The sequence below is a fragment of the Sceloporus occidentalis genome, unplaced genomic scaffold (genome assembly GCF_023333645.1).
Source record: "Sceloporus occidentalis isolate IW3139 unplaced genomic scaffold, rSceOcc1.0.p SCAF_150, whole genome shotgun sequence".
In the NCBI taxonomy this organism is placed as follows: domain Eukaryota; kingdom Metazoa; phylum Chordata; class Lepidosauria; order Squamata; family Phrynosomatidae; genus Sceloporus; species Sceloporus occidentalis.
The window spans coordinates 377,726-390,640 of record NW_028317130.1 but is presented as its reverse complement, the minus strand read 5'-3'; the positions used below and the strand labels follow the sequence as shown (position 1 = coordinate 390,640).

At 48.6% G+C, this 12,915-nt stretch overlaps 1 protein-coding gene across 5 annotated transcripts in view; it reads left to right on the top strand.

Annotated features, from left to right (window-relative positions):
- The first annotated feature begins 8,206 nt into the window (after positions 1 to 8,206).
- ITFG2 (integrin alpha FG-GAP repeat containing 2) overlaps positions 8,207 to 12,915 on the top strand; it is a 46,882-nt gene continuing 42,173 nt past the window's right edge. For 2 of the 5 annotated variants that reach the window (XM_089500202.1, XM_089500204.1), the window contains exons 1-2: positions 8,209 to 8,502; positions 12,405 to 12,500. In XM_089500202.1, the coding sequence (XP_089356328.1) occupies positions 8,365 to 8,502; positions 12,405 to 12,500 (234 nt within the window). In that variant the 5' untranslated portion in view covers positions 8,209 to 8,364. Of the gene's footprint in view, positions 8,503 to 12,404; positions 12,501 to 12,915 lie in introns of all 5 variants that reach the window. The other 3 variants (XM_089500205.1, XM_089500201.1, XM_089500203.1) reach the window with 3 other exon arrangements.

Sequence of the window (12,915 nt, the reverse complement as noted above, 5' to 3'; positions counted from 1 at the left end):
GCAGTGTTGCCAACAAGCAACAACAAGATATTCCCCGGAATGTTTTACCAAAATCTCCAGAATTCCCCAATATTTATTATTATTATTCAGTCAAAATCCCCGGAAAGAAATTAATTAAATTCCCCCAATTCTGGGGAATTCCCTGGAAATTGGCAACACTACCAATAAGAGAGTTGGTTCAACCAATCTTGGGAAATAGTGGGAGGCCCCTGGCCTGCTTCTTCATTTGCAGTGAGTGGTTCTGCACAGACTTGGCCTTCCCCATTAGCTTGATTACACACAGCCTTCAGAGGGTGGAAAACCTGATCCTGCCCACACTTACCCTCCTTCAGGTTGTCAATCCTGGGGCATCCTAAAGACTGCTGGCCTTGTCAGGGGAAAGTTTAAAAAGCCTTATGACCCTGACCCTGTGAATGTTACATTTGAGCTGTAACAATTTAGGACCATCACTGAAGTGGATATGGTTGTGCCTTATTGGTAGGCCATGGGGGAACTATGGTATCCCACAGTCCATGGCATCTCTCTTTTTTACACATGCACAAACATGTGTTTGGAACTGCACAAATGTGTTCAAACTTTTCCCCTGAGAATGTTGTCCCACTTCCTGAGCCACAGGAAGAGGGACAACAGTCTCCATCTTCAAAGAGCATGAAGGTGACTTTGGAGAGCTCTAGATGGAAGGGCTCCTGCAGCTTCCCGGAGGAAGAACCAACATGTGGCAGAGGTATTCCCTGATGAGCAGAACTGAAACAATGGTATGTATGCCAGATAGGATGTTTCAAGAGCTATCTTTGCAGAAAGATAATAAACTCAGCTTGTGTTTGGGGGGGGATGAAATTGAGTATTTGGCTGAGATGTTTTAAGCTTGCTTGTGTGTTTTGGGTGGTGTGCTTCCTGTGAGCATATGGTCTAAGGAAGTGGGACATCTGCTGAGAAAAAGTGAATAACTTGGTTTGGAGCAGAGCTAGCAGCCACTAGCTCTATAAAGCTGTTATCACAGTTTTTTTGTGGCTTGGGATGGGGGACAGTGGGTTGGCATCACCCAGTGTGGTAACTCATGATGTTACCCCCCCCCCCCCAATTGACCTCCTCTTACATTCTCAGGGTGACAGTTTGAACATATTTGTGCAGCTCTAAACACAAATTGATTTCTGTAACATCCTCCTGGCTGGGCTTCCTCTTTCCCACCTCCGTCCTTTAATTTCTGTCCAGCATTCAGCTGCACTCATTATCACATCCGCCCACCGCTCTGACCATATCTCTCCTTTGATGGCATCCCTTCATTGGCTCCCCCTCCCTTTCTGTATTCAGTATAAGCTCCTGCTGTCGATGTTTAAAGCCCTCCATGGGCTGGCCCCTCCTTACTTATCAGACCTTCTTTCTCCTCACCTTCCCACTCAGGCCTTCTGCTCTGGTAGTCAAGGTCGGCTGTCCCAGCCCAGGATTTTCTCTGCCCCATCTCAGATTTGCCCCTTTTCACTTGCTGCCCCTCACTCCTGGAACCTTCTTCCCCCGCAAGCAAGGACCATCACTTCTTTAACCAGCTTCAAAATGGAGTTGAAAACCATCCTGTTCAGTGAAGCGTTCCCAGGCATTGCGTGATTGTCACTTGCTATTTGATGTTCTTTTTTGTTGCCTGTTTTATTGAACCATTTCCTGTTTTGCTATGTATTTTATATGTATTATCCTATTATTTCTTAGATTGTACGCCTTAGGCAGGTTTATTCTTTTATATTTATTGTTTTTATGTACAGCGCTGTGCAAATCTACAGTGCTATATAAATAAAGAATAATAATAACAACAAAGCACAGTTTGTTTGTGCAAACAGAATCCTTAGTAATGTTTTTTTGTTCTAATGTTACTCATAAAGCATAATTCCCATACATCACTGAATCTAATGGTAATAGTCTCTCTCTCTCTGTCTCTTCTTTGTGAATGAAGATTCAGGAAGGACTCATCCCACGCTTTCTACAAGCGCGTTGATGACTAAAAAGGCAATCCGAGATAAACAAGTCTGGTTGCAGAAAGCACAGCAGAAAGTCTTCTTGGGTGATGTTTCCAAGTTGTGGTTCTATGCGTTGTTGTTTCTCTCTGAAACTTGTTCGGCGTGAGCTTTCGAAAAAGGATGCAGCATCGTAGTTTGTGCGTCTCCATGCCTCCCAATGTGAGGTCAGGACAGACCATTGTTGGTGATTGGCCGAGCCTGAGATGTTGTTTCAGGGAGTCCTTGTATCTTTGGAGAGCCCCTCTTACGCTGACCTCTGGCGAGTTCACCGTAGAATACTATTTTTGGGAGGTGGTGACATAATACATAATAATAAACATAAACAACTAACGAAATTAAACTTATACCTTTAAATTACAATATCATACGCACAGTCTGAATATATTTACTTCTTCTTCGTAGTCTCTGTGAATGCATACAAATGAGTTGTACTGCTCCTGCGCAGTGCTGCTCAGAAAACTTCTAGAATCACTGGGCTAAGTTAACTTTGCAACTTTTTGGCCATAGCTCCACCCAGCCCTTATAAGTCCCCTGCTTTCCCGCTCTTTCCCCAGTTCCTTCTTTCCGCTGTGTTAGCTGCTTGGGGAACTTCGCTTCTGTGACTTTGCTTGTTTCACTGGATTTTGACCTCGGACCGTTGACCATTCTCGATCTCTCTTGCTGGACATTTGACCTCGGACTGCTTGACTATCCTCAATCTGATCTCCTCGTGTTTCCTGACCATTCTCGGCATGTTCAGTGACTACGATTTGGATTCTGGAATTGGCTATGATGTCTCCGCCTCCATTTAAAAAGTGCAACATCTGTGGGGGTAAAATACCCGGCCAAGACCCGCACTCCTCTTGTCTTCTCTGTCTTAGTGAGGCCCATAACCCAAAGACCTGCGCTCTCTGTAAATTGCTGACTCCACAGGCAAGAAAGAACCGAGACTCCCGCCTGAAGGCTGCCCTATACCAACAGGCTCTTCAGCCTCCATCAGCCTCTCGCTCTGTCTCTGCACCAGCAGCATCGGAGTCAGTACCTGTGGTTTCTACCGCTGTGGCCCAGAGCTCCACCACTGAGCCGAGTGCCACTGTCCCAAGGAGGGACGCTGGGTCCAAAGGAGCACCCGGTAAGTCCAAATCTAAGTCCAAGAAGGACAAGTCAAAACATAAGGACTTGGGCTTCAAGAAGTCTGTTTTGGCCCAGGTGAAGCATGCGAGCTCCCTGAAGGACACGAGCTCCAAATCCTCAAGGAAGAGGCCTGTGGATTTAGGAGATGGTTCTCCTCACGGCTCTTCCAAAAAGGTGTGCATGAAGTCTCTGGAGAGCTCCAGTTGGCCTCAAGGGAGCATGCCGCCTCTTCCGAGTCCAGAAGGACCCCCTTGGTACCAGTTGGATCCGAGCCTTGCCATGCTCGGCATACACCTGTGTCAGCCTCAGTCTCCTCTCTGCCAGTGACGTTGGCTTTTCATCTGGTCTCCAACAATGACATTCAGATTCTCACGGCTGTGTCACCTCGCAGGGGCTCATCTGATATCCGTTGGTCCCTCACGCCGGTCCTTCAGGTGGTGCTCCACCAGGCCGAGATTCACCAGGCCCCACGCCACCAGGAGCATGCGGACTCAGACCTGTTTTACGATAGCGAGGCTGACAGATACTATTTCGCTATTAGTCATGACTCTGTCTGTCGTCACGTTGGCCAAGCCTCTACTCTCCCCACGAGACCGAGACCGGCACTGGTGGTGAAAGCGCCTCCGGCCCCCCAACACCTCGCCCCGCTGCGGTTGCTGTGGCCCAGGCTCTGCCTTCTAGAGCAGGTGACACTTCGGATTCTGACCAGGATGGATCCAAGCAGCATTTCCCTCGGGCACCTCATGTTGACACTGATTCCTCGGACGAGTTTGACCATCAATTGCCCCAGGAACTGTTTCAGCCAGGATCCTCCTCACTGACCGATGATGTGGGTTCCTTTGTGCACATCATCAAGATGGGAAACACTCTGGATCTCCAGATTACCCATGCTGAGGATGATGCCGCTGACCCCATAGAGAGGCGCATCCATTGTAAAGTACCTACGCCAGCGTCCATCCCATTGCTGCTGTCCCTGGAGAAGATTGCGAAGTGCTCCTGGGACACTCTGGCTCCTATCACACGCACCATAGGAAGATTGAGTCCTTATATAGGATCACCCCTTCTCAGTCTTTGTGGCTGTTTGCCCACCCCAGGGCACTCAGCAGTCCTTCACTCCAAAGATCTCCACCTTGCTGGCGGACTGGGAAGCCAAGAAAATCGACGGCCTGGCCAATAAGGCTTATGCCTCATCTGTGTTGGGACTGAAGGTGGCCAACTACAACACCTGTATGGGGGCCTACATACAGTTCCTCATGGAGCGGATTTCTCCTCTCATCCCGGACATCTGGGACCCAGGGCGTCCTCACCAAGACCCGGGATGAAGCCCACTCCATTGGGCTTCTGCCTGCCACTCTACTGACTGCTCAGCCAAGTCCATGGCAGCTGCCATAGCCCTCAGGAGACACACGTGGCTTCGATCCTCTGATCTCAACCAGAACGCAAAGGCAACAATCGAGGACATGCCCTTTGACAACGCGGGCCTGTTTAACTGAGAGACAGACAAGCGCCTCAACCTCAAATATAGAATGAAGGTCACAGCGAAGAAGCACGGTATGTCCCTGAAGGAGTCGAGCTCCAAATCCTCAAGGATTTGGCACAGTCTTCTTCCCGCGGGAGGTTCGGAGGTCAACGTCAGTGGTATGGAAAGGAGCTCCTTTCAGCAGGACTGTCCATACCAACAGCAGGAGCACCAGAGGCAGCACTACCCATCCCAATCCTTTTGTTTCCTGGCCGCCGCCAGGCCCCTGCTCAGTACAGGAAAAACTACCACAAGCAGGATACTGACCAGGGCAAGAAGAGGTCCTGAAGGGTGACTGTGTGCTCCATCATCCCCTCCAGTTCCTTCTTTTTGAACATTTTGAGGCCCTCCTCTAACACCTGGGCCTCTGTGACCTCCACCTCTTAGGTCCTTGACATCATCTGCAGTGGTTATGCCCTCGAGTTCTAAGAGCTCCGACCAACTGGAGCTGTTGTTTCCACCCCCCCAGACACCCTTCTTCACAAAGTACGCACTGTTTTGACAAAGGGTGTAATCTCACCCCTTGATCACTCACAGGCCCCTAGATGCTTCTTCTCCAGATACTTTACGGTCCCCAAGACTGATGGTGGCATCAGACCAATTTTAGACTTGAGACTTCTCAACTCCTATTTGGCCTACCGGCGATTCTGTATGGTAACCCTTGCCTCTATTCTGCCCTTATTGCACCAGGGCCTGTGGTTCGCGATGATCAACTTGAAGGATGCGTACTTCCATGTGGGGATTCGAGAAAGTCACAGGAGGCTCCTGTCCTTTGCCGTCGGTGCTGACATGTACCACTACAACGTCCTTCCCTTCGACCTCTCCACAGCCCCAAGGGTTTTCACCAAGTGCATGGCTCCAGTCATGGCCTATCTTCACCACCGAGGCTCCAGAGTCTTCCCATACCTGGACGACTGGCTTTTTGTGGCCCCCTCCATCGACGAATTGCAAAAAGACGTCAGCTTCACCTTGTCACTCCTTTTATCCCTTGGGCTCGTGGTGAACTTGGAAAAGTGCCATCTCACCTCATCCAAAAGGATCAAATTCATCGGCACCGTCCTTGATTCCAAAGACTGCGTCGCCTATCTCCCTCAGGACTGTTTCCACATACTCTGCTCCTCGGTCAGGACTTGCCTTGCCCACAGGCGAGTGAGGGCCAGTGATGTTCAAATAGCCCTGGGACACATGGCCTCCATGACCTTTGTGATCCTGTGGGCAAGGCTATGGTTTCGGCCTCTCCAGTCATGGTTCCTGTTGGTCTTCAATGCAGTGACAGACTCCCCAACTCCTGCTTGCTCTGTTGGTGGCTCAACTTTCGGAACGTCTGCGCCGGCATGCCTTTTTCTCCTCCTCAGCCCCAGGTCACCCTGACCACCAATGCTTCCATGGAAGGTTGGGGCATCCACTTGTCAAACCTCTTCATCAAGGACAAGTGGTCACTAGAGGAACAGGTTCTCCACATCAACACTCTCGAGATGCTGGAAGTGGAGAAGGCACTGAGGGCCTTCAAGACCAACCTCTCTAGCAAGGTAGTACTTCTACTGATGGACAACACCACAGTCATGTACTATCTCAACAAACAAGGGGGCACCAAGTCACAAACTCTGCTTGACATCACGCTCTGCATCTGGGACTAGTGCATCCCGAGAAGGGTTCTGCTCCAAGCAATCCACTTGCCAGGAGAGGAGAACAACTTGGCTGACCAGCTCAGCAGATCTTCCACCATCTGCCATGAGTGGAGGCTCTATCCTGAGATGGTTGATGACCTCTTCAGTCGCTGGGGAGCACCCCGGATCGACCTCTTTGCAACCGCTCTCAACAGCCACTGTCCCCAGTTCTGTTCCCAAGCGCGCAACAAGAACTCCCTCGGAGATGCGTTCGCCTTCGCTTGGTCAGGAGAGATGCTGTACGCCTTCCCTCCATTCCTGCTGATCACCAGAGTGGTTTCCAAGATGATAAGGGACCACTCGGATGCCATCCTGATAACCCCTTGGTGGCCGAGACAGCCATGGTTTCCATCCTTGTTCCACCTCTCCTGGAGAGACTTCCTCCATCTCGAGTTCCGTCCGAACCTCCTCACTCTCCAGGACGGGTGGGTCCCTCATCCGGACATTGAGAACCTGCCGAATTATCACTTCAGATAATTGAACATGTCACCCATTAACCTTCTCTTCCTGGGCTAAATATATTCAGCTCTGTAAGATGCTCCTCATACAATCATAAAGGTGGAAGATATCATAAGGTCCATGCATTCCAACCCCCCTGCCATGCAGGAACTTTCAATCAAAGCATACCCGACAGATGGCCATCCAGCCTCTATTTGTAGACCTCCAAAGAAGACTCCACCACATTCCAAGGGAGTGTGTTCCACTGCCAAACAGCCCTTACTGTCAGGAAGTTCCTCCTAATGTTGAGGTGGAATCTCTTTTCCTGTAGCTTGCATCCATTGTTCTGGGTCCTGTTCCAAGCTTGTTTCCTCCTCAATATGACATCCTTTCAAATATTTAAACAGGGCTATCGTATCATATCACCTCTTAACCTTCTCTCCTCCAGGCTAAACATCCCCAGCTCCCTAAGTTGTTCCTTATAGGGCATGGTCTCCAGACCCTTCACCATTTTAGTTGCCCTCCTTTGGACATGCTCCAGTTTCTCAATATCCTTTTTGAATTGTGGCGCCCAGAACTGGACACAATATTCCAGGTGAGGCCTGATCCAAGCAGAATAGAGTGGCACTATTACTTCCCTTGATCTAGACACTATACTTCTATTGATGCAGCCTAAAATTGTCTAATCTCTGGCTATTTGTAATAGTGTTATAATATTTAATTTCTTGTGCTTAAAAAATAAAAGTTTAAATCCATTTCCTCAGTTTTATCCATCCTATATTTTTAGTAATTTCACATTATTTTACAGATCATTGGAACGTGCTAAGTGCCAAGATCCCAATTTCAAGCTGGTAAGATTTATTGATATACACTCATCCCTCCATATTTGCAGATTTGATTATTCACGGATTTTATTAATATGTTCTCTCTAGGAATGTCTTCCAGTGCAACTCTATGGTCCACTTTAACGAAAAGTTTCACTGAAAGACCTAGAGATTCCTAGAGAGAATACTCTACTAGGCATTTGCAGTTCTATGGTCAGTGTCTGTCGGATGCTAGCCACAGAGTTGCGTTGGAGGACCTAGAGATTCCTAGAGAGGTGTCCTCTCAGGTAAAAACATGGTGTTTTTGTTACTTCCGGTTTTTCCATATTCACAAGGCTCTTGTGCCTCTAAGTAGTGAATATGGAGGGACAAGTGTATAGTTATTCTAAAGCTTGTCTTGTTACTGCTTCCCAATTTAAGTTTAGATCAGTGGTCCAAACCGTGCCCTTTAAGGGAATTCTGGACTTCAGCTCCCAGAATCCCAGACTATTGGCCAACATGGCTGAGGCTTCTGGGAGCTGAAGTCCAACATAAAGGGCACAGTTTAGGGAACCACTGGTCTAGATTTTGAAGGGCCAGCTGGGGGCGCCAGAGAGTAAATTTTACAGCTCGCTCTCCCGCCTCTCAAGGAGAAAATAAACCAGGAAGTTCCGTCTCCAGAAAATTGAATGGGCACTCTTTGAGACTTATCGCTATGCTGCTCCTCTCTTCCTCCTCCTCCTCCTCACAACGCAGCATTTGACCCAACGGAGCACCCTTACTATGTCCATAGAGACGCAAGAGAGAGCGGCCACTCGATGAGAGGCGTCGGCGGCGTCAAGGGCCCCGGCGGCTCGACCATGCGTTCGGTCAGTTACGTGCAGCGCGTGACCCTGGACTTCAGCGGGAGCCTCTTCCCTCACGCCATCTGCCTCGGAGACGCCGACAACGACGCGGTGCGTCTGCGGGAATACACACCGAGGCTGCATAAAAAGGAAACGTGGAGGGGAAGTAAACAGTGGTCCCCAAACTGTGCCTCTTTAAGAGATTTTGGACTACAGCTCCCAGAAGCCTCAGCCATGTCGGCCAATAGCGTGGGATTCTGGGAGGTGAAGTCCAAAAGCCCTTAAAGGGCACAGGTTTGGGGATCACTGCCTTAAAGAGATTTTGGACTTCATCTCCCAGAAGCCTCAGCCATGTCGGCCAATAGCGTGGGATTCTGGGAGCTGAAGTCCAAAATCCTTTAAAGAGCACAGTTTGGGGACACACCGAACAGACCCCCCCCCCCAAAAGGAGGACCCTTTTCTCCCAACTTAGCCCATGGCTTTTCCATGGCAGTACTCAAGGCCAGTGCAGGCTGTGTCTGTGGCTGTTGTTCCCTGCCCTCCAGTCAGCCCTGGGGAGGCCGAGGCCCCTCCAGGAGGCCATCTCTTCCTCTGCTCTTCTCACTGAGCCCAGCGCGTGGCTTGCCTCTCCTTCTATGGCCTTCTGCCTTCCCTAACAGTAGTATTGTCTTTTCTGATTAATCTCATGATGTGGCCAAAGCATGGCAGCCTCAGCTTTGTCATTTTCACTTCCAGGAAGAATTCAGGCTTTATCTGCCATGGCATCTGAAGACGCGGGTTGGTGTCCACAAGATTCTTGTTGTGGTTGTTAGCTGTGCTCCAGCCAGCCCCAACTCATGGCGGCCCTTTGGATGAGACGCTGCCAGGCCCCTCTGCCCTCCAAGTCTGTCCTCAGGTCCTCCAGGCTCAGGCCTCTCTTGAGGGAGTCCGTCCATTGAGCATTCAGGCTTCCCCTCTTACAGAAAGACTTTTAATAAATACAGTCTATATTTTATTAAGAACTTAAAATTATAAACTGGTTATGCCTAATTATAGACTTTAAAATTGAGTTTTCACATGATACAAGTAATTGGTGCTTATTATCATAGATGTTTATCACACTATACTCTTAAAGTGCTACTATTCCACTTTGACTGCTCTAGCTGCCTCCTGTTGCATTCTGGTATTGGCACTTTTAAGGAGAGGTATTTAGAATTCTCAGGCAGAGGACCTAGATATTCCTAGAGAGAACATACGAATAAAATCCTTCAGTAATCAAACCTGCAAAAATCAAAGCCTCAAATGTGGAGGGACGAGTGTATTATAACCATAATTGAAAATTCGCAAATAACACAACCCCTGCCCACCTCCTGCTCTGATGCCTGGGACAGCTGCAGTCAGCCGTCCCAAGCAAAGGAAAGGTGGGAGGAGCTGGTGCGCATGCTTCCCAGTCCCAGGGAGTGACAGGGCAGGCAAAGAGTCCCAGGGGGATGGAAACTCCTCCTCCATTTGCTTGCCCCATTGCCCCTCAGACAGCCCAGGGAGTGTTGGGGCAGGCAAAGGGTCCCCAAGGGATGGAGGCTCCTCCTCCTTTTCCTGGCCAGGCTGCTGCTTGGCTGGCCGGGAAAGAAACATAGGCGGGTTACAGACCGCCAAGAAGTGGCAGTCTGGCTCCACCACCGCTTGCAGCGTCCGGGAACCGCGGCCTTTAAACGGCGCGGCTCCCGGATGTTGCAGAGAAGGAGCGCGGAAATCGCGCTCCTTCTCAGGCCCCGGAAGAGGTGCCACAAGTGCCAAAGGGCGCACTCACAGCGTCACTTATGCCATGTGACGTGCGGACGCAGAGCGTCCGCTACATCAAAATGGAGGTGGCCGTGTGGAACGGCCGCCGCCATTTGTCACGGACTCTGTCCGTGATAGGGTAAGGGGCGTCTGGAACAGACGCCCGTTTTTCAAAATGGGACGTCCTAAGGACGTCCTTTATAGCGGTCTGTAACCCGCCATAGTTGGCTCCTGGGCTTTTTTTCCTGAGGAGAAAAGCCCAGGAGGGAGGGGGAGGAGGAATGCCTGGGCGAGTGGCCTTCACCTCGTGAATAATTAAGACTGCGAATCCGCAAATCTGGAGGGCCAGCTGTACTTCTTCTTTCACCAGCCATTATTTTTCTTATTACAGTGGACCCTTGTTATACGCTGGGGTTTGGTTCCAAGATCCCCTGTGTATAACAAAATCCATGTATGCTCAAGTCCCATTAAATATAATGACATAGCAAAATGGTGTCCCTTATTAAAAATGGAAAATCAAGGTTAGATATTTGAAATTTATACTTTTTTTGAACATTTTCACACCGTGTATGCTTGAATCCGTGTATAAAAAATCAGTGTATAAAAAGGGCCAACTGTATTTTGGTGGGCAAATTTATAGATCTTTAACATGCTGTGCGTATCTGATGAGGCAAGCTAAATGTGCTTTCCCCATTTCTCTGTTCATGACATACATACTGAGTAAGGGATTCTGGTAGCAGTTGCTGTTTGTGTTACCTATTGCATACACAGCTACAGCTAGAGTAGAATCCTGTTCTTTCCCAGCTCAAGCTTTATCAAGTATTGTTTACTGAAATTCATCACCAAAAGTCTGTCGTCAGTATTCTGCACCAGTTAATTAGTTAAATATAGGTGCGGTACAGACGGCCACTAAGTGCCGTCCTGGCAGCGATACTAGGGTTAGGGACTGCGCACCAACTGCACGGTCCCTAATCCTAGCATGTGACCCCGCCGTCCTCGTGGCGGCCTCCTGTCCACACGGGGTTACCATGACGCGGGCTGCGCCGCACAGCGACTATACATTGCGCACAGGAAGTGGCATCATAACAGTGCCATTTCCTGGTTGCGCTGCTGCAAAAAAGAAGCTGCTCTAGGCAGCAACTTTTGGGCGCCACATCGTTCCCGCAGCAACCAAATGACGGCGGGAACGATGCTGAAGAGAAAGGGCTTTGGCTGTTGGGGTATCCAGGGGCATGAAGCCCCAAGGACATTCCTTTTGCCACTTCTCCCTCCGTGATCTGGAAAAACTCCAGATTGGTGCTGCAGGGCTGCCAGTGAGACTGCCCTGGCCCCAATCTGGCGGGTAGAGGGACGGCTGCAGGCGCCATACTTAACTTAGGTCCAAAATAATAATAGGATTTATTTATATGCCACCCAATCACTGGGAATCCGGGCGGTTTACAACAGAGGGGATAATAGGAGGGCAACTAGAATGGTGAAGGGTCTGGAAACCATGCCCTATGAGGAATGACTTAGGGAGCTGGGGATGTTTAGCCTGGTGAAGAGGAGGTTAAGAGGTGATGTGATAGCCCTGTTGAAATATTTGAGGGGATGTCATATTGAGGAGGAAAGAAGCTTGGAACAGGACCCAGAACAATGGATGCAAGCTACAGGAAAAGAAATTCCACCTCAACATTAGGAGGAACTTCCTGACAGAAAGGGCTGTTTGACAATGGAACACACTCCCTCGGAGAATGGTGGAGTCTCCCTCCTTGGAGGTCATTAAACAGGCTGGATGGCCATCTGTCGGGGATGCTTTAATTGTGATTTCCTGCATGGCAGGGGGTTGGACTGGATAGTCCTTGTGGTCTCTTCAAACTGTGATTCTATGATTCTGCCACAAAATGAAGAGCAATCTTAAAACATCCCACACTAGCTGTTATTGGTAATAATCAAGATTAAAGTAGCTCTTGTCTAGACCATTCCTCAGAATCATGGATTTGTAATCCTTGTTCAACCAGCTTTAATTCAGTCAATAACCTAAGAGTTTAAAAGGAAGGTTCACTCCAGAAACCAAATAGTTGAATCTTTTCTTTGGTCCCAGACCAGACATGCCCAGAATTACTGCTTTCTTTATGTTTTTTATTTGTACTCTAATGTTGCCCATAAGCGTAATTCTTTATTGTGTGTGTGTCTGTGTGGAAACTGAAATAAGACATAACTTTTGAATATTTAAACATTCTTTATCAATATAATTTCCTTTTCTTCTCCAGCTGAATGAGCTAGTGGTGGGAGACACCAGTGGAAAACTATTTATATACAAGAATGATGAAAGCAAGCCTTGGATTGTGCGCTCATGTCAAGGAATGGTGAGTAGAAGCTGAATATATCACCTCCTTGATATTACAGCATCTAGCACCGTTTGTGTACTGTTTCTTGCTGTCCTGATAACTATGTCACTGTCTGATGGTAATGGACAATTTTTTATTGTCTACTTTAGTACACAGACCTTTATCAGAGCACTTGATTATTACTGCAGCCCAGAGTGCAGAAGATTGTTTATGGAATGGTGGATCTAGTTTCAAATCCTTGTCCACTCCATGCATTTGATCCTTGTCTAGTCCTTGTTTTCCTACATTTTTGGAAGGTGAACACGTGATGTCATGGGTTTCTATATAAAAAAGTTATGTGACTTATTGTGTAAGCATGAGGTAAGTAATTGGCAGTGAGGAGAGAATGGAGTGTTGAAGTGGATGGGATTGGGGGAATGTTTGAGGAGATTTG